The sequence below is a fragment of the Papilio machaon genome, chromosome 10, assembly GCF_912999745.1.
Source record: "Papilio machaon chromosome 10, ilPapMach1.1, whole genome shotgun sequence".
Classification (NCBI taxonomy): Eukaryota; Metazoa; Arthropoda; class Insecta; order Lepidoptera; family Papilionidae; genus Papilio; species Papilio machaon.
The window spans coordinates 3,914,417-3,933,120 of NC_059995.1; the positions used below are offsets into that span (position 1 = coordinate 3,914,417).

General features: G+C 32.3%; 3 protein-coding genes across 3 annotated transcripts; 1 reads left to right on the forward strand and 2 right to left on the reverse strand.

Annotated features, from left to right (window-relative positions):
- Positions 1 to 1,116: 1,116 nt before the first annotated feature.
- On the reverse strand, positions 1,117 to 3,879 carry LOC106710148. The gene is made up of 2 exons (XM_014502137.2): positions 3,343 to 3,879; positions 1,117 to 1,871 (listed from the first exon to the last, which is right to left on the reverse strand). Exons 1-2 carry the CDS (start codon positions 3,676 to 3,678, stop codon positions 1,590 to 1,592), a joined length of 618 nt encoding a protein of 205 aa, XP_014357623.2. The 5' UTR covers positions 3,679 to 3,879; the 3' UTR covers positions 1,117 to 1,589.
- A 2,259-nt stretch (positions 3,880 to 6,138) lies between these two features.
- On the forward strand, positions 6,139 to 9,910 carry LOC106710146. Its single transcript, XM_045679632.1, has 7 exons — positions 6,139 to 6,335; positions 6,420 to 6,568; positions 6,902 to 7,055; positions 7,156 to 7,764; positions 7,941 to 8,231; positions 8,624 to 8,729; positions 9,714 to 9,910. The coding sequence occupies exons 1-7, from the start codon at positions 6,287 to 6,289 to the stop codon at positions 9,874 to 9,876; spliced, it is 1,521 nt and encodes a 506-aa protein (XP_045535588.1). The 5' UTR covers positions 6,139 to 6,286; the 3' UTR covers positions 9,877 to 9,910.
- A 5,645-nt stretch (positions 9,911 to 15,555) lies between these two features.
- On the reverse strand, positions 15,556 to 16,761 carry LOC106710142 (cathepsin B). Its single transcript, XM_014502132.2, has one exon. The coding sequence runs from the start codon at positions 16,730 to 16,732 to the stop codon at positions 15,620 to 15,622; it is 1,113 nt and encodes a 370-aa protein (XP_014357618.2). The 5' UTR covers positions 16,733 to 16,761; the 3' UTR covers positions 15,556 to 15,619.
- Positions 16,762 to 18,704: the final 1,943 nt, after the last annotated feature.

An 18,704-nucleotide genomic window follows, 5' to 3' on the forward strand; every position in this document is an offset into this window, starting at 1 on the left:
ATTAGTTATATTCATTCAATATAGATATAATTTATGCAACTCAAAGAAAAACTGTACCCAAATCTAATTAAGGCCAAAAAAAAAAGGTTCGAGTGCAATAATTGTGTCAATTTGTAATCAGAAAATGTCTTAGCAAGTTCAAATTATTATCCGAGTATAGTTTATCACTGATAGCACATGATCACAGTTAAAGATTATACATTGCTACATAACTTTTAAAATATTGATTTTCTGTGTGCACAAGCTTATTTTCATTAATTGATATCGTTCTACAGTACATGCTGTACATAAAGCCTTTAACATTTATAATTACAAGTATGGAATCAATTCATAAATCACTTTTTTATCATGCAAAAGATATAAGCAATAAAAGTCATTAAAATATTATGATTTTAAAATTAAATACATCTGTTTCATTTGATTTCATTCATTTTCTATTAAATAAGAGAAGAAATTCGTTTTCTAAAAGATGAAAAAGCTATCACTTCAGCTTCCACTAATTTAGGAAATAACAATTAAAATGAAAACTAGCTTAGAAATTATACTAGTTAGTAGCAACCACCAAAGGGTACAGCAATAAACACTAATTGGCGGCAAGTATTTGCACCATGGTTGGATACAAACTGCAAAAGAGATCAATAACACTGTTAAACAAATTTCAAGGTCATAAAATGAATTGTAAATATATGGTCAAACTAGGATGTCTTAACCGGTGAAGGTGCTGCTATTGTGGTTAGTTTGAAAATATGTAAAACCTACATGGGCATTAAAAATGGCACAAAAGAAAAAAACATTATATGACAAAAAGGAGTTTGTAACACTTTTTGACATTGAAAGGAGGACTGATTGTAATAAGTTATTAAAATTTAGTTTCATTTATGCCCACTGGGGGTCAGATATCCTTGTCAGTATAGACATTTTGTTTATATTATTACAGCTGATTTTCTATTCTCATTTCAAACTTTCTCAATGGATGGTACAGACATACACGCTTTTTTATCTACTGGCATAACAATTTATCAACCAATGAAAATAAGCTAGTTGAACCACATTTTTTTTTTTCAAATAAATAGCAATAAAATTTTATTTTATGATAATAATAGCAAATATTTTATCCATTGTTTTAAATATAATCCAATAAAAATATGATACAAAAATAATGTCATATCACCACTTAAAGTTTTAGGCACACAATCTTTTTGGCAAGCCCAATAAAGACAGGACAAGACTTGCATTAATTAAATGCATTACACATTTGCATTTTTTTAATTTCCGATTACTCTTTAAAAACAATTTGATACCTACTTTTGTTCATTCTAAAAATATTTTCATATGAATCCATATTTCTATCCAAAATATCCGGAGTAAGAGTAAAACTTTATCAAATTCATATTATATCATCTTAAGCTATAAGGCTTTCCTTAATTATCTAAAATACCTAATTAACAATATCGCCAACAAGTCAATATTTAGGCACATCTGAGAATACTATGAATTTACATAGTTCACTACTGCAAATTATAAGTACAAAGGAAGAATTAAGTTTTACTTACATGACTATTGTAAACAAAAAAATTAAGTAAATCAATTCACGGTTTAAAATTTATATCATTGTTGATGCTAGAGGTTTGGTCACTGGTTTCTTGTTTAGCACTATGTTCAATTCTATTTTCAATTCTTAGTTTTTCATCATCAATGAGGCACATAGCTTCATCATATGTGGGTGGAGGTGGTTCCGAACCTGAAGGCTGAGGCTTACTTGTGGTAGCACTGGCAATTAAAGCATCATATGAAGGTGGAAGTGTAGCGCTTGAAGCTGTTCTAGGTACTTGGCCTCCAAATGCTTGCTCTGCTTGTACAGCTGCCATGTCCTAGGAAAAAAAAAATATACCTCTTAAATAGGATATGAAAACAATTGCATTGACATGACAAGCTAGCAGATTATTACAGTTTGGTGATCTCAGATTATCAAATTAACAAATCTACTTTTGCTATATTTACAAGGTTAATAACAGACTATTCACAGAGAGGAATTCAAAGTAATAATTCTATGAATTAGCATGTGTGTTTGTTGAGGCGACTGCAATATCCTTAATGGATTTCTAGGAACTTGTTACAAATAGCACCAAATTAGTCACAATACAATAGAGTTTTTGTGTGATTTAAAAATGAATAAAACAAAAGGTTAGATGGTCAATGGTAAAAATATAGTATTCTGTTGGCCTAGCTACAAATTAAATTTAAATGATTTCTTCTGATTTAATAATGAATATTCCTGGTTAAAAAGTAATGAAGCTTTTGGTTATAAAATAATGAAGTCAATGATTAGTGAATGTGCACATTTATTTCAAAATAACTTATTTAATTATTAATATTGCTAAGACATTATCAATAGTTTCTTACTGGAAATCTTAATAGAAATTATCTATATAAATAACTAGCTGTCACCTGTACTCCGTCCACACGGTATTAAAAAACAACATAATTAGTAACCTAAATGTTCTCCCAGATTTTGTTCTACATCTGAACCAAATTTCACCAAGACCCGTTAAGCCTTATAGGAGATACCTCCTGGCAAACATCTATCCATCTAACCACCCACATTTATCAAATTAGTAAGATGTAGTTTATTGGATATACACTCAGGTTTACCAAATCATTTTTTATAAGATAAGTGCTAAGAAGCAGCGGGAACACAGAGGTGTTCAATAAAGCACACTAACATCTACAATACTAGAGGAACCGCAGATGTGTTGCTGGCCTTTGAGATGATACACTTGCTTCTTGAGTGACCCTGAATACAGAATCTAATCCTTTTCATCTCCAAAATGCCAGCAGAAATAGATTAAATGTATATAGCTGTTACTAGCTAGAAAGACTTGTGGCTAAGTAGTAAAAATTTTACTACAGGTTTTTATGTGTGTTATACTTTATTGGAACTATGAAAGACTAGGAATAGCAGTTGTATTTAATTATTTTATCATAATTTATTTAAAGCTTTTGTTGTAATATGTGCTTTTTTATAAGATCTATATATCTCAAATTAAATCATAAAATTTATTTATGAATGTGCCCAAATTCGAATCTAAGACAAACACACAAATTTAAACATCCTTGTAATATAATTTGCATATGTTGATAAGGTATGTGGTTATTGGGTTAAGGCTACGTAAACAAGGATTATTCAGGTGATAATTTCATTTCTGGTAACTCAAGAAAAGGCGTTATCATTGTATATGGTTTAAATTAATATTATTTGATTAAGACATCTAATACTCAAAAAATATAATTACAAATTGGCACATTCCTGCCAATAAAAAATTGAGAAGTCACATGACTTACCCTGATAATAGCACGCTGATGTAAAAGCATTTGTATAACACTCTTTCTTCGTAAATACAGCATGCTCTTAACTGCAACCATCATCCCAGAACAAATAAATATTGGTCCAACAAGCCACATGTGTCCTAAGTTGCTTAGTATGTAGCCATCTGTGTCTCCCAAGGCTAGGACTGTTATAACGGTACCTACAGAAAATAGTACCATCGATAGAACAAAATAAGAATAACTGGTACAGTCACATCGACCAAATCTCTGATCTTCGTCCAAGTCAAAATCACGATGCCGCAAACGATGCAAACGTTGTCGAATGAAAGGACTATCAAATACGGTAGCCATTTTACGATTTATTAACAAATTTATACGCAGGGACTGCAGGCACCAATTCAAATGCTGAACATATTTGTGTTGTTATTATTTTAAATGTTCATTGAAAACAGAGCAAAAACTAAATAACAGGAAAATATTTCTTATGATTTGCTTTGCTTTGCCTTTCTAGCTGTCACAGATAGCTCACCTCCTGCGCATCACATTTATGTCAGAAACAGATTCTAAAAAGTTCCATAAAAATTGAAAAAATGGGATTTTTGATTGGAAAAGTGTGTGTAGTTGTGTTTATAAATAAATAAACCAAGAAATTATTTTGTAAAGTGGCAAAGAAGCAAATCTTTGCAAACCTTGTGTGGTAAACACCTCCGTGAAGTTGGCCCCCTCACTTTCATTTTTTTAACTTTTTTTTACGCAAATCGTTTGAGAATCGTTTGAGAGGGTTTGAGAGAAAAGAAATATCGTTTGAGAGTTCCTACTTTCTCCGTAAAAACAATTTCAAATTCTAGTGTTAAGTTGGCCCCCCCACTTTACTTTTTTTTATTTTTTTCAATGCGAATCGTTAGAGAGTCGTTTGAGAGACATTAAGAGAAAAGAAATATCGTTTGAGAGTTTTTACTTTTTCTGTAATAAATATTTTAATTCTGGGCATCGAAAGTTACAAATCGATTTTCTTTTTTTTCCGAATTAAATATGGCAATCATGCACTTGGACGTTTCAAATTTATTGTGTAGGTAGAGAATGCTTAGGGAGTGATTGAGAGAAAAGAGAAATCGTTTGAGAGTTAATACTTTTTCTGAAATACGTATTTCAATTTCGGAATCGAAAGTTACAGATCGGTTTTCCTTTGCTCCGAAATAAATATGGCAACCATGCACTTGGACGTTTCAAATTTATTGTGTAGGTAGAGAATGGTAAGAGAGTGATTGAGAGAAAAGAGAAATCGTTTGAGAGTTAATACTTTTTCTGAAATAAATATTTAAATTTTTGAGATTTGTAAGTTTTTGAAAATCGATTTGTTACTTACGATTCCGAAATTGAAATATTTATTTCAGGAAAAGTATTTACTCTCAAACGATTTCTCTTTTCTCTCAATCACTGCCTAATCATTCTATACCTATACAAAAAATTTGAAACGTTTAAGTGCATGATTGCCATAATTATTTCGGAAAAAAAGGAAAATCGATTAGTAACTTTCGATTCCGACATTGATATATTTATTTCAGGAAAAGTATTAACTCTCAAACGATTTCTCTTTTCTCTCAATCACTCTCTTACCATTCTCTACCTACACAATAAATTTGAAACGTCCAAGTGCATGGTTGCCATATTTATTTCGGAGCAAAGGAAAACCGATCTGTAACTTTCGATTCCGAAATTGAAATACTTATTTCAGAAAAAGTATTAACTCTCAAACGATTTCTCTTTTCTCTCAATCACTCCCTAAGCATTCTCTACCTACACAATAAATTTGAAACGTCTTATTGCATGATTGCCATATTTAATTCGTAATAAAAGAAAAATCGATTTGTAACTTTCGATTCCGACATTGAAATATATACTTCAGAAAAAGTATTAACTCTCAAACGATTTCTCTTTTCACTTAATCACTCTCTTACCATTCTCTACCTACACAGTAAATTTGAAACGTCTAAGTGCATGATTGCCATATTTAATTCGGAAAAAAGGAAAATCGATTTGTTACTTTCGATTCCGACATTGAAATATATATTTCAGAAAAAGTATTAACTCTCAAATGATTTCTCTTTTCTCTCAATCACTCTCTTACCATTCTCTACCTACATAATAAATTTGAAACGTCCAAGTGCATGACTGTCATATTTATTTCGGAGTAAAGGAAAACCGATCTGTAACTTTCGATTCCGAAATTGAAATATTTATTTAAGAAAAAGTATTAACTCTCCAACGTTTTTTCTTTTCTCTCAATCACTCTCTTACCATTCTCTACCTACACAATAAATTTGAAACGTCCATGTGCATGATTGCCATATTTAATTAGGAAAAAAAAGAAAATCGATTTGTAACTTTCGATGCCCAGAATTAAAATATTTATTACAGAAAAAGTAAAAACTCTCAAACGATATTTCTTTTCTCTTAATGTCTCTCAAACGACTCTCTAACGATTCGCATTGAAAAAAATAAAAAAAAGTAAAGAGAGGGGGCCAACTTAACACTAGAATTTGAAATTGTTTTTACGGAGAAAGTAGGAACTCTCAAACGATATTTCTTTTCTCTCAAACCCTCTCAAACGATTCTCAAACGATTTGCGTAAAAAAAAGTTAAAAAAATGAAAGTGAGGGGGCCAACTTCACGGAGGTGTGGTAAACTATGTAAGTTCAACGGTAACGATTTAATTAAATGAGTCTGTGTCTGTGTCGCTGTCATCACATCATGATATCTTTAAAAAAATTGACATCTTTCTAATCTTATGTCAAAGCATGTGATGACGCAAAAGTGGCTGTATTGTATTGATATTTCTTTATTTTGCGTTGTTTAGTTCATTAAAGAAGAGTTTCTAATGATTGACGTTGTTATACAAGACTATTTACAAGTTCTCTGAACTTTAAAGATTTTGTAAACTTCTGACAATTTTTCCATCATGGGTCGTTTCATGTTTATCATTACTTTTATGTACATTTATAAAAGTGGTGAGTTGAATTTAACATTTCTAGTTTCTAAAGAAGCACATTGCAATTAGGATGTAAATTTAAACGTAGAATGTTTCTTTATAGTTTGGTGCTCTCTTGACGTGTCACTTGTAAACGATGGTCCAGCCGTTCGTGGGTCGAATATAACATTCACCGCAAGAGTAAAAGGATACGGTGGAGAAAATCTTAAATATGTATTTTGTGATGATGTACAACCGCAACATGAACAAGAGGTGAGATATAAAAATAATTTGATACAACAACATATTTTATATAAAGTTTAATTTGATTTAATTCCATCTATATCAGTAATAAATGTACTCATATATACGCTAATAGTAATGTACCCAGCTGAAGCGTCATAGTTTAAGATGCAATTCCAATTGGACAAGTTGTGGACATTTACTAAGTTCATTATATTTGTATTCACCCTTAAAATTTAATAGCAATACAACCAATTTCCAAATATTCACATCAATCAAATCAAATTGGCACATACATTGCCAATATGATTGTATAATTTTAGTTGCATTGAATGTGTTAATTAAACCATTAACTGTTAATAGTTTCAATTATCAACAAATGAGTCGAAGTGGACTGTGGAGTACCCTAAAGAGTTGTATGAAGCAGGAGAATATGTAATGAGAGTGAAGCTGATGAAAAGTTTTTATGGTATTTGGTATTTTGTTACATCAGCAAGCTCCACATTCAGGTTAACAGGTAATAATGCATTCTTATGTTTTTTATTTTTATTTAAATTGCATGAAATTCAATGCCTACTTTAAGGCAAGAATATTTATGAGCTGGTTTTCATTTTCAGATTCACTAAATGGGAATTTAGTGCTAAATCAGGATAATCTTGAGCGTCCAAATAATTTTGTGGCTGTCAATAAAACTGTACTGCATTATATAAAACTTCCAGATAATGAAATGGAGTACTTAAAAAATAATGCTTCTACAATTATAACGTACTGGTTCATAGATTGTATTTATATAGACCAAACTACGGATCTATCTTTAAATTACACATACAATGATTTGATGGCTGATCACTATATTGATGCATTGGTTGTGGCAAACAATTTACCATTGCCGCCAGTAACAACAACCACCACTACAACAACAACAACAACAACCACAACTACTACTACTACTACTACAACAACAACAACTACTACAACAACAACACCTAAACCACCTTCAACAACAACAAATAATGCAACACTGAGTACTACTAGTATTAAACCAATACAATTGGAAACAACTGAAAGTTCACCCATCCATAATATTGTAAAACGTATGATCACTAATAGAACAACTATGAAGAGAAATAATTCAACAAAAGACTATATCTGTCACAACTCCAGTATTGTTCCTATTGGTAAATCATACACATATGGTCACTATCAAGAAACTATAAGTGTGAGAGGTAATTTTTTTTTATTAAAGTAATATTTATGTTATAATTATCAATTTCACTCATATTCTGTGTGATTTATTTATTTAAAGTTTTTGATTTTCCGTCTTGCATTCTCATGGCGATTATCCAAATTATTTCCTATGTAATTTTATTATTTAATGTGAAGTTTTTGTTTTGTTTTTCAGAACCAATATCAACTGTCAATATAACTGGACTCAATTGGCTTCAACACGGAGACTTGCTTAACTTGCAAGTAAAGTATACAGGCTCCCCACCTTTTGCCTATTGTGCTTTATATAAAGAAGGGCAATATAATATAACGGGAAATGAGACATGCGTTTATAAATCCTCAACCCTTACTAATGCATTCCCTCTGGTCCACTATTTCTCGGATTGTGATCAGCATACAGTTGTGGTGGTCGTCGAGAATGATATGGGAAAGACTGTTTCAAGAGCAACTATCAATATTTATAAAGGTATCATATTATACAGTCAAAACACAATAAGCCTCGCCTTTTCCATTAACTGCAGCTCACAAAAGTCACATGTGGCTAATCAGTTTTTTTTTGTTTTGTTTTGAGGACTTACATCCACATTTCACTCAGTGCTGCTTGATTGAACTGTCTAAATATTTTAAAATATTTGTTAACCAGCTGTCTGCGTGAAATAAAAAAAAAAACTTAATTAGTAGCCTATGTGTTCTTTGAGACTGTGTTTACATCTATACCAAATTTCATCGAGATCCATGAAGTCGTTCTGGAGATATCTTGTAAAAAACATCCATCCATCCATCCAAACATTAGTATTTATAATATTAGTAAGATTTAAAGTAAATTATGAACTAATGAATTGTTTTGTTCGTTTTCAGCTACTGTCCACGCCCAATTATCAGTAATAGTTGTGCCTGTGGTATTTTGCTTGGTAGCTGTTATTTTGGTAGTTTTCGGCATCGCCTACTATCAACATAGATCAAGGTAACTTTTATGTTTCTAGAATTTACCGAGATTGAATATATATATATCACTAAAGGGACAGATTAGGGATTTCTAGTTTTTTTATATATGTTTATAAGGGGGCGTCCATAAATTACGTGAGGTGTTTAAGGGGGGGAGGGGGTCGAGTCAAATCTCATCTAATCTTACGTTGGAGGGAGGGGGGGTCTCGGCAAATATCACGCAATTTTTTTTCTGATTGAAACAAAAAAAAAATACTATTGTTAAATTTTTATTACACTTATAATTAAACTCTCAGCAACATTGATTACTAGTCATAACTAGTCGTAAATAAAAGCACGAAGCAAATTTGTTTTTTTCTTTTTACAATGACAATCCAACGCGTTTACGTAAGAAACTCACATTTTGAAAAATCTCACGTGAGATTGGGAGATGGGGGAGGGGGTTGAATAAAATCTCACGACATCTCACCAGGGGGGGAGGGAGGGACAGAAAATTAAAAAAAACACCTCACGTAATTTATGGACGCCCCCTAATTGCATTTTTAGGTGAATAGTAAGACTGGATTCTTTTTTTTTTTGTCTTTCTGTTAATTATAACACTTATATTCAATAACGAAACAAAGTTTTGCTTTTTGTCTCATTTCTCGGCTTCATTAGTTCAAGTTTTAAAAAGGTGCCAAATTTAAAATAAAGCCTGAGGCAAAGCACGAATTCGTCACCCTCAGTCATTATAAAAGAACTTTTGTATACAAAGAACATGAAAAGGGGGAATGAAACATGAACATGAAATGAAGAACTTTTTTTTTCTTAACAAATTGAATAAAAGTATTTTCTAATGCTTAGTTATAAAAACGAGAAACGCTTTTTTATTCCATAAATGCTCATAAAAACAAATATAAATGCCTGAATTTTATTTTCATAAGATTAATCAAACTGTACATGTGTATTTTTTAATTTATATTTTCCCTACATTATATTATTATAATTTTTTTTTTTTTTTCAGATATACAATAGAAGTGGCTGACTTTGAATTCGGTCAACAAGCTCACTTAGATTATAAAACGTTCACGGAGAGACTCAGAGATAGTTTTAGGAATGCATTCGACTTTAGACAGAGAAACGATAATGACCCGCTCACTTCTGACACCAGGTATGATTCCATGTAGGTATTGAACGAATGAATGATATGTAATGAGTTATGAATGATATATATTATATTTAATGATAAATGAAAATAATAATTAATGAGTGATTATTATTCATTATAAACCGATGCATTCAAATTGATTTATAGCTTTAATAAATTCAATTATTTTCGAGTTTTATATTAATTGGAAATTTTGGATTTTTTTTTAATTAATTATAATATAAGTATTCGATAATCGTAAAAAAGACCCAGTAAAGTTGATAGTTCTAAATTAGTTTTTCTTATTTTGTTCTTTATTGACATGTAATTTTGCATGAGATTTAAATGTTTGTCTAGAACGCATAAAAAACTATAGTATATCTTATAACTTGTAGTTTTATAATTGTTTTTATTTTTTTAGAGTTCGTTAATATTTTTACGTCATTAAAGAATGGTCTAGAAACTAATGTATTGTAATAATCTTTAGCCGATTTGTTTTAATAAGGTGTTTTTATTTTAAATTAATTAATTTGGGATCGCTGTTGTAAAATTTCATTTTAAGTCATTCCTATTGTGTGTTTTGAATTAAATGTAATGTATTATATGTATATTGTAGATATTTATGGACTTGTAGTTTAAAATAAACGTGGTAATAAAATGGATAGACAGGACAATTTGTAAACATAATAGAAAATTGTTTCGTAAATGTTTTCCACAGGCTTCATTACAGTTACTTTGATCTGTTTCTCACTGTGGGTTTCTGAGACCAAAACCCCCGTTTTAAACGTATTGTTATTAAGCGATTTAAGTCTCAGAATTCAATAGTCAATAAATCAAGTCTATATAAATATTTTATACGTACCGCCCACTTTTGTAATCTCCCACTCGGTCACTCAATAATAATTAAATTAGATATCGTAATGGAGCATTTGATTACTGCATTATCTGCATAAGTGCGAATTATTCATAATTAAAAAAGTCAATTTTACATAGATAAAAGCACTTATGGAAATGGAAAATGGAAAAAAAATGATCATGTTCTTCTATATTTTTTTCTCTGAAAATGATTTTTATGTCACAGGCTATTAGTCAGTTTATAATCAGACTAGACATAGGTAGTTAGTGGCAGATATTGAAAGGAACGAATTATAAATACGAGTGTTGAATAATCTTGTAGGTGACTTGAAAGCTGATGTCTCGTAATAAAGCTGCATATAAAGAAGTATGGAATGTGATAATCATGTCCTTGTCCTCTAATATAGTATTTTTAGTGCTTTAAATTTATATGATATCTGCTAATAATGAAATGTATAGAGTTATTTATATCCTTAATTATATTGCCAAAGCTGAAGTCCAATTAAAAATAGTTTTTTTTTAAAATCTTGAAAACCCGAGAAATTTAATGTGTAAATGTTTGGTTAAATGAATATTTTTGTATAAATTCATTTTTAATTAAAATAAGGGTTTCCACAGACTGATTGCACATTAAATTATGTATTAGTTTGTCTTATTGTAGAATGTTTGAAAATATGTGTGTCGAGGTAAAGTGTCTTGTTTAATTCTTTTAAGAGACGGTGATATTAATTTAAAGTGCATTTGATTTGGCACGTTGATAACAAGAGTATTCTTAGATCAGATGTGCCAATTCAATTGGCTAACATCGTTGAAGTTTCTTACTTATTATTTCAATTCATTATCATCAAGGTACTATTTTTTTTTTGCATGTTTCGTCCATTACCCTATGTTTAAAGCGACAAAATATTAAAAAGTGATATCAGTCATGTTTTGTGATATTCTAGGTTAATTTAAAACAGCATCTATTTATAGTTTATTATAGTCATAGCTTTAAGATATTCTCGTAGTTTAGAAGCGTGGCACGGCGTTGCGTTCAAACGTAGTTTAAATTATTCCAGTCCAGTGAAAAAATCCAGAGCTGTATTACAACTGGAAAAGTGGAATGCATTGTATTGAGATCCAGTGTGGATTTATATTTTTCAAGTTGTAATCCAGCGTTGGCTTTGATCGCTGGACTGGAATAATGTAAACTTTGCATAAAGAATTGCTGCAAATTGTATTGACTTGTATAATGATTGCTTTAGGTATTAATTATTATATTTAATATCTGCTTTAACGTTAAAAGTAATGTAAATGTGCCAGTCTTCTAAACAACAGAATAAATTATTGATTGTAGTTATTAATAAAGTGTTATTTGGATTTTATTGTTGAGTTTTATTTTATCACTGTAATAATACGTGAAGTGAAAACTTTTTATTCCCTTTTAGGGAAATTGCGATGTGTTTACATACTTTCCTTTTCACAATCGGTATTAAGAATAAAAGATGAATCTTTAAAATTGTTATCTATACATATTAATAAAATTGGAGTGTCTGTATACAATATCGAGAAAAAAATAATATTTTGATATCAAGAAATTTTTTTTATCCGCAAGGCTTTTGTTTCGTGTAATCTCCGGAACGGCTAGACCAATTATGACAGGACTTTGACAGGAAGTTGGCATTGGTCGCGGGCATTATTAGTTTATTATTATATAGTCTACTTTTTTTTAATTCTGCGCTGACGATGTCGCGGGCGACTGCAAGTGTCAACATGAAACTCACAATTACAGTATAATGTCGGTCTACCTATCAATAAGGTAATTGTAAATAAGTCGCATTATTTAAATTGCTGGTAGAATTTATTAATAAAAGTCGTCACTCGTCTTTAATTTAAAAGTACAATTAGACTAGGACACAACTGTCCGACATTAACGTCTGTACTGTTAATACTAGCACGGATTTTTACTGCTGACTTTCAAATCGCAATAAATTATACGATCGGAGACACATTGTGTTGTAATAGGTTACTCAACTAAAATTGATATGCTGCAGATAAGCTCACCGTTTATATGTGTGAAGAGGATCAGTGAACAGACTTGCAGCTCAATTCAATTTATTCCTGCATGTCGTTACGATTTGTTTCGAGCTGCGAACTGAGTAACCCGCCAGCTCGCTCCTCGTCAGCTCATATAGTTAGAATACATCGTAATGAGCTGTGCGCTTCCAATTTATTTGTTGTGCCGCAGCTTAACGGTTCAAGGGTCTGCGACTTGAACTTTTGAACCGATTCAGAGCTGATTTACACACGTCTAGTGTTTAGCGTGCCTTAACACCTCTTGCATTTTTAAAAAGAATTTGCAAAAAATAATAGTTTTTACACCATGTAAATTATTTTATCGTAATAAAATATTAGATGTTACGTTATGTACGTATTTCTACGGTTACGTTATCCTTGTGTAAAATTGGATACACACTAGTAAAGTTCTGAGCAGGATTTGCAAGAATGATTTTACTCGACCAGTGTAATACCACGAACATACAGGCTATTTAAGGCCTTTCCATAAGAGCGCATTACAATTTCTAACTCTGATTACTTTAGATTAGATTGTGTGAGGTACAATTTATATTTGTCGTCATCCAAATGTCGCCAAAACAGCGAACATCCTTACAAATGTGATGGAACTAATTCATTAGTGTAGTGCATTCGAATCTAATGAATTAAAATTTGATTGGCACAACAACAGACAGACCTACAAAGCTGTCGGTTAAATTAACAAGCACTATTTAATATTGCATTACGAACAGATATCATCAACACGTGACAAGTTGGCGCAGATGATTCAAACATATCATTAAATTATCGTAAAACATTCGCATGAACATTACATTCCATATCTCGTATTTCAGTACATTGGAATAACAACTAATTACGACATAGCGTAGGTAGACGAATCATTTTTTTTTTTAATAGTAATACATAAATTAACACAAGATACTGGTGTAAAAGAAAACCAAAACAGTACCTGAAGAACAAAACTATTTATAACTATTCATATATATATTTTGATTCTATCATTAAAGTAAAGAAAATTATCGCGCAACAGTCATCCATTCATAGCTTTTTGATGGTGCCCTCTTTAACCGAACCCATTCCATTTCATTTCATCTTAGACCACTTTCCACTAGAGCGACTAGACGCGCGTTTTCGGCTGCTTGCGACTAACTATTCTATAGATTTTACTGCCACAGCCGCGACTACAACATATGTGATTAATAGCCGCAATCGGCTATGTGAAAAGGGAGATTGCGACATGTGCCTACATTGTCCCTTAGAAAAAACACTACCTACTCGTAACAGAATACACTAGAATAAACGAATATAGAGAATGCGAAGAGTTTTATCGGAATTTGTATGCTAGGTGGAAATTTTTAATCCTATTGATATCATTTAAATAGTCTTCATCAATTATTTATTCATTTTAACTTATTTAAAGTTTGCCATTACTATCCGAAAGTAATTATAATTTTTGGAGGACGCTCTTTCGACCATTCCCCATTCGGTCAATTACTGCAGCATGGCGAATGACAGTGACGGATCACATTTTCTTAAATTGAATAGTGCCCTCCGTTCAACAACTAACAGAGTTATGGATCTTTCTATAGGTTTAATTTATCCTTTATTAAACTTTGGGAGCGATTATAGCCCTTTTCTTTTTTATCCCGCGTAAAAGATTTATTAGCTATTGAAGAAAATAATAAAGTTAAAATTTATTCTATCGGAATCAAGAGATTAACAGCGACAAATATAATATTACAATTGCTTAAATAATAAATCAATTATTCTATGGTCATTACTATTAATTATTAATAACGTCCATAATACGTATTAATATGTTCGTTCAACGTAACATTTTAGCATAAGATTTTGAACAAGAACTTCATAACACTATTTTCTTCAAAACATAAAGTATTGTAGAATACTTTTTATTTTCCCTATAGTTAAATTTTTAATTCGGTGTAAATTATCTAAAATATAAAATAAAGTCATCAAATGTTACGAAAATTGCATATAAACACTAGACTAAAACAAACTGCACTCATGTATTCGTTACACGGTTTAAAAACTCATCGTAAAACCACTCAAAGTGCTCCGACCGAGGTAAGTAAGTTAAAATTTTTAATGAAATGTGAAAAACGAATATACGCTCGACGTTAAATTAACTGTATAACTTTAGTAGTGTTGCGAACACAAGGTTAGACGCTTTTCGTTACTTACTTACACTAATTTATGTTATTACTATTTATTACTGAGTGAATAAGAAAGTAATGAGATTGATGTGGATCGCTACAAAGTTAAAGGAAGATAAAAAAAATTAGGGATGGATTGCCTGAAAATGGATTTGCGTAAGAATGATGTGAATTCAGTATTTAAATAATATGATGGATGAAAGAGGTGGTATGAAAGAGTAGTACATAATAAGAATATGAACACAGCCCATGGTTACAATTTCTTTCACATTTAAGTAGGTTCAGCAAATTACCGCAATAACGTTCATTAAATGGTTAACGTTTAATGCGTCAGGTGAAATCATCCTGCATTGTTCTTGCTCTGATTATGACGTCAGAAGTATTACATGCTTGGCAAAATCTGTAACTAGACAATTTGTAGATATAATAAACTTTTGTTAGTTTACGAAGTTAATTGTGTCAACAATTTAATGACTCAAATTATAATCGTATATATTGAATTAGGTAATTTTAACTATGTATTAGGCTGTTGAGGCTTATAGGACCTGTCACATACATATTTTTCAAATAGTTTACCTTGTTGTTTTCGTTATTAATTTTTATTATTTTTCAAAAGGCATTAAATGAATACTCAGTAAAGACCACAAATTTATTAAACTTCAATGACTGACATAACATTGTTTATGCTTAAATCATGAGTTAATCAAACAAAGGTTCGCCGGCAACAATGGAGCTTTCTATGCCACAGTGGTCTTCGCCTCTGAGGATTTTGAAGAAGCCGTTGTCACCCCAGTCGCTGTTCCAAGAATTTGCGATAAGCCAATATTTTTTGCCGTTTTCAACTCCCCAACCCATTATCTTGATCGCGTGTCCGCCGAGGGCATCACCGGCGACGTGTTGATATACACCGCTCTTGTACGACAGCAGGTCCGCGTATACTGTGAAAGCGCCTTCCACGGGTCCGTTCTTGTACAGCTCCGCTTTAATGTGATCCTCGCCACCCCTCACCGAGTACACGTGCTTGCCGTAGTGCTTGTCCTGTTTGTAAGTCACTTTGTAACCGGCTTCGCAATCCTTGACACATTTAGGAGTCTTAGTGTCACCGCTACACGGCAGCCTGTTACCTGGTACGTGGTGCTCGCACGGAGGAATCTCGTACGGCCTGCAGCCCTGGCTGGAGTTATAGCTGCCGCCGGAAACTAGACCGAAATGCTTCCAGTACTCCCAAGCGAGTGTCGGCATGCCCCCGTTACAACCGAGTCCGCAAATAGGACAGCAACTAAGCAGGTCCTCGGCGGAGAAGTGGAAATGTTTCGTACCGTTCGAGTAGGTGCAGACGCGATCGGTCATCGCTTCGACAGCACCGAATGCCCAGCAGCTTCCGCACGACCCCTGATCTCTAACTTCGTTTAATGTCGGGCAATTGGGCCATTTGTCTCTCGGATCGAAGTTCTCCGGCAGACTCGCTATTAAATCAACCTCGTGCTGCATTGTAACGAGTGTGGTGAAGCGATCATCTTTCAACGCACCCATTAGTTTCTTGATATGCTTAAAAGGCGTATCCAAGGGGAAGTTTCGACCGGCTTTCCATGTATTCTGTTTTGAATTTATTAGATTGATAAAGTCGTCGCTGAGCGGTTCCGGGGAATCGGCCGTTACGGCGAATGCGCAGAGCAGCAAACACGTTACACTTGAATAAATCATTTTACTTTCTTTGTTTAGCAAGTGTCCTATATATAGAGTTGTATGTAGACACGTTACCCGCTGGAGTGCGGCGCGTCGACTGACCGCTCGGCTGTGGGCTGTGCTCATACGCCGAGTAATTGCGTCGAACCACACGATACGGGGCAAGTGGCCGCCCGACCGCCCGCGCGTGTCGAAGGTTAATCATCTATCTATAGTTATCACTCCTTGTAAGCAAACACAAAACGGTTGAATACTATACGACTATCAAATATTTGTCTTGTCCCCGTCCGAAATAATTAGTCGGGGGCGACTGGAGACGCTTTGTTTGGACAACTAACGTTGTTTACAGCTTGAAAGGTGATTGGCATTTATGTAGTGTAGAGGACATCAAGTATTCATAGCAAAACAAAACATCTTTTTCACTCGAATTCTCTATATTATAGGTACTTACTTTATTGTAATTTATGACCATAATGTTAAACATTCAGGTAACAGTTATGTTCAGTTCAAAATATGCTGTCAGTTTATAAGATGCCTTGTAACATTATAAACTGAAAAAGTGTTGTTGTTTGTAAAACCTACAATAAATATTAAAATTATTACTTCTGTTATTTTACATTGTTTTGTATGCTTCTTTGGTATTTAACACCTTACGCGTACACTTTAAACTATTAATCATTTAGATAATTGATAAAAATGGAATTTGAAGACTGGCATTGTATTCGTTTATGCATACTCGTCGCTTGTAATCACCGCACATGAAATCTCTTAGTTGTCACTTCAAAGTAGACACTAAGTATAGGTTTTTCATACTAAGTACACACTAAGGATTACTTTCAATTCTCTGAGTGCAGCAATCATTGCTTTAAATATAATCATGCAAAATATTCGTTGTAATCTACAAAGTAAAACGAACAGAGTATCAAAACGTCTAATTACTAAAACAAGCGACAAGCGTACCCATTTACACGTTATATTAATTCTATATACAATCGAATTAGTAATGCTATTCAATAATAATCGATGTTATTTCAAAAAATGCCTTACATTCTTTGTCCTAGTGTAATGAGTCTTGACGTGAAGAGTAATGTTATAAAATATTGAAAAACTAAATATGCACCCGTGCGAAGACGGACATCTAGTCTAGTTACAATATTTCAACAAAAATAAATCAAATAAAAAAAATTGTCAAATGGATAATACATGTAGCTAATGAAAGATGTATTGACGAGTATTTGATAATTTAAAGTGTTAATAATTTGTCTTGTAATTACTTAGTATGTACTTCACATATCACATCAAAAATGCTTAAATGCTTAAATTATATACCGCAAATACTAAAACAATATGTTGTATATTAAGTTACTGGAATTTACCTTTCTATCAAAACATATCATAATCTTACTAATATCGTATGTTTAGATGGATGAATGGATGTTTGTTTGAAGGTATCTTCGGAACTGCTCAACGTATCTAGATGAAATTTGACACAGATGTATTCTGGAAGGACACATCGGCTACTTATTAAGTTTTTTTTCAATTCCGCGCAGACGGAGTCGCGAGCGACAACTAGTTGTGGCATATTCTTGTAAATTGTCCATTATTAGAACAATGTTCGACATCAATTAATAATTGTTTATGTTGTATGTAATAAAGGAAATAACGATGTTACGTTGCAATCACCTACATTCTTGCTTGATCATTTATTGACCTCATGTTTTGAGATATTTTCTTAGCCTGGATAGAACACAATTCCATTTGTAGCGGGGCTTAGTGGGATGTAGGGGGAATGGTACTACGTAGAGCGCCGATGACCTTGGGCCAACAAAACATTTGAAAAGAACTATAATGAACTTCAACAGCAATAAGCAGAGACTGATATTGGATCCTAACACACCCCTCTCGCCACACATTCATACATATACGCATACATGGAACTAAATAAATAAAAAAATGTGTAATAAAATACAAGTTTGAAATCCCGGAAATGTGCATAAAATTACTAGCTAAGCTGTACTTACAATGTCGATGTTTTCTTTTTAACAGAACTATTATAAATCACGTAGCAAAATAACTGATGATTTTGCTAAAATTATAG

What these genes read in the sequence shown, in the direction of transcription:
- LOC106710148 (XM_014502137.2), bottom strand. Translation starts at nt 3,678, where the DNA reads ATGGCTACCGTATTTGATAGTCCTTTCATTCGACAACGTTTGCATCGT. An exon ending in ATCAGCGTGCTATTATCAGG is followed by an intron (nt 1,872 to 3,342) that starts GTAAGTCATGTG and finishes TTTTTTTCCTAG; the next exon opens with GACATGGCAGCTGTACAAGC.
- LOC106710142 (XM_014502132.2), bottom strand. Translation starts at nt 16,732, where the DNA reads ATGAGCACAGCCCACAGCCGAGCGGTCAGTCGACGCGCCGCACTCCAG.
- LOC106710146 (XM_045679632.1), top strand. Translation starts at nt 6,287, where the DNA reads ATGGGTCGTTTCATGTTTATCATTACTTTTATGTACATTTATAAAAGT. An exon ending in AGAAACTATAAGTGTGAGAG is followed by an intron (nt 7,765 to 7,940) that starts GTAATTTTTTTT and finishes TTTGTTTTTCAG; the next exon opens with AACCAATATCAACTGTCAAT. An exon ending in AACTATCAATATTTATAAAG is followed by an intron (nt 8,232 to 8,623) that starts GTATCATATTAT and finishes GTTCGTTTTCAG; the next exon opens with CTACTGTCCACGCCCAATTA.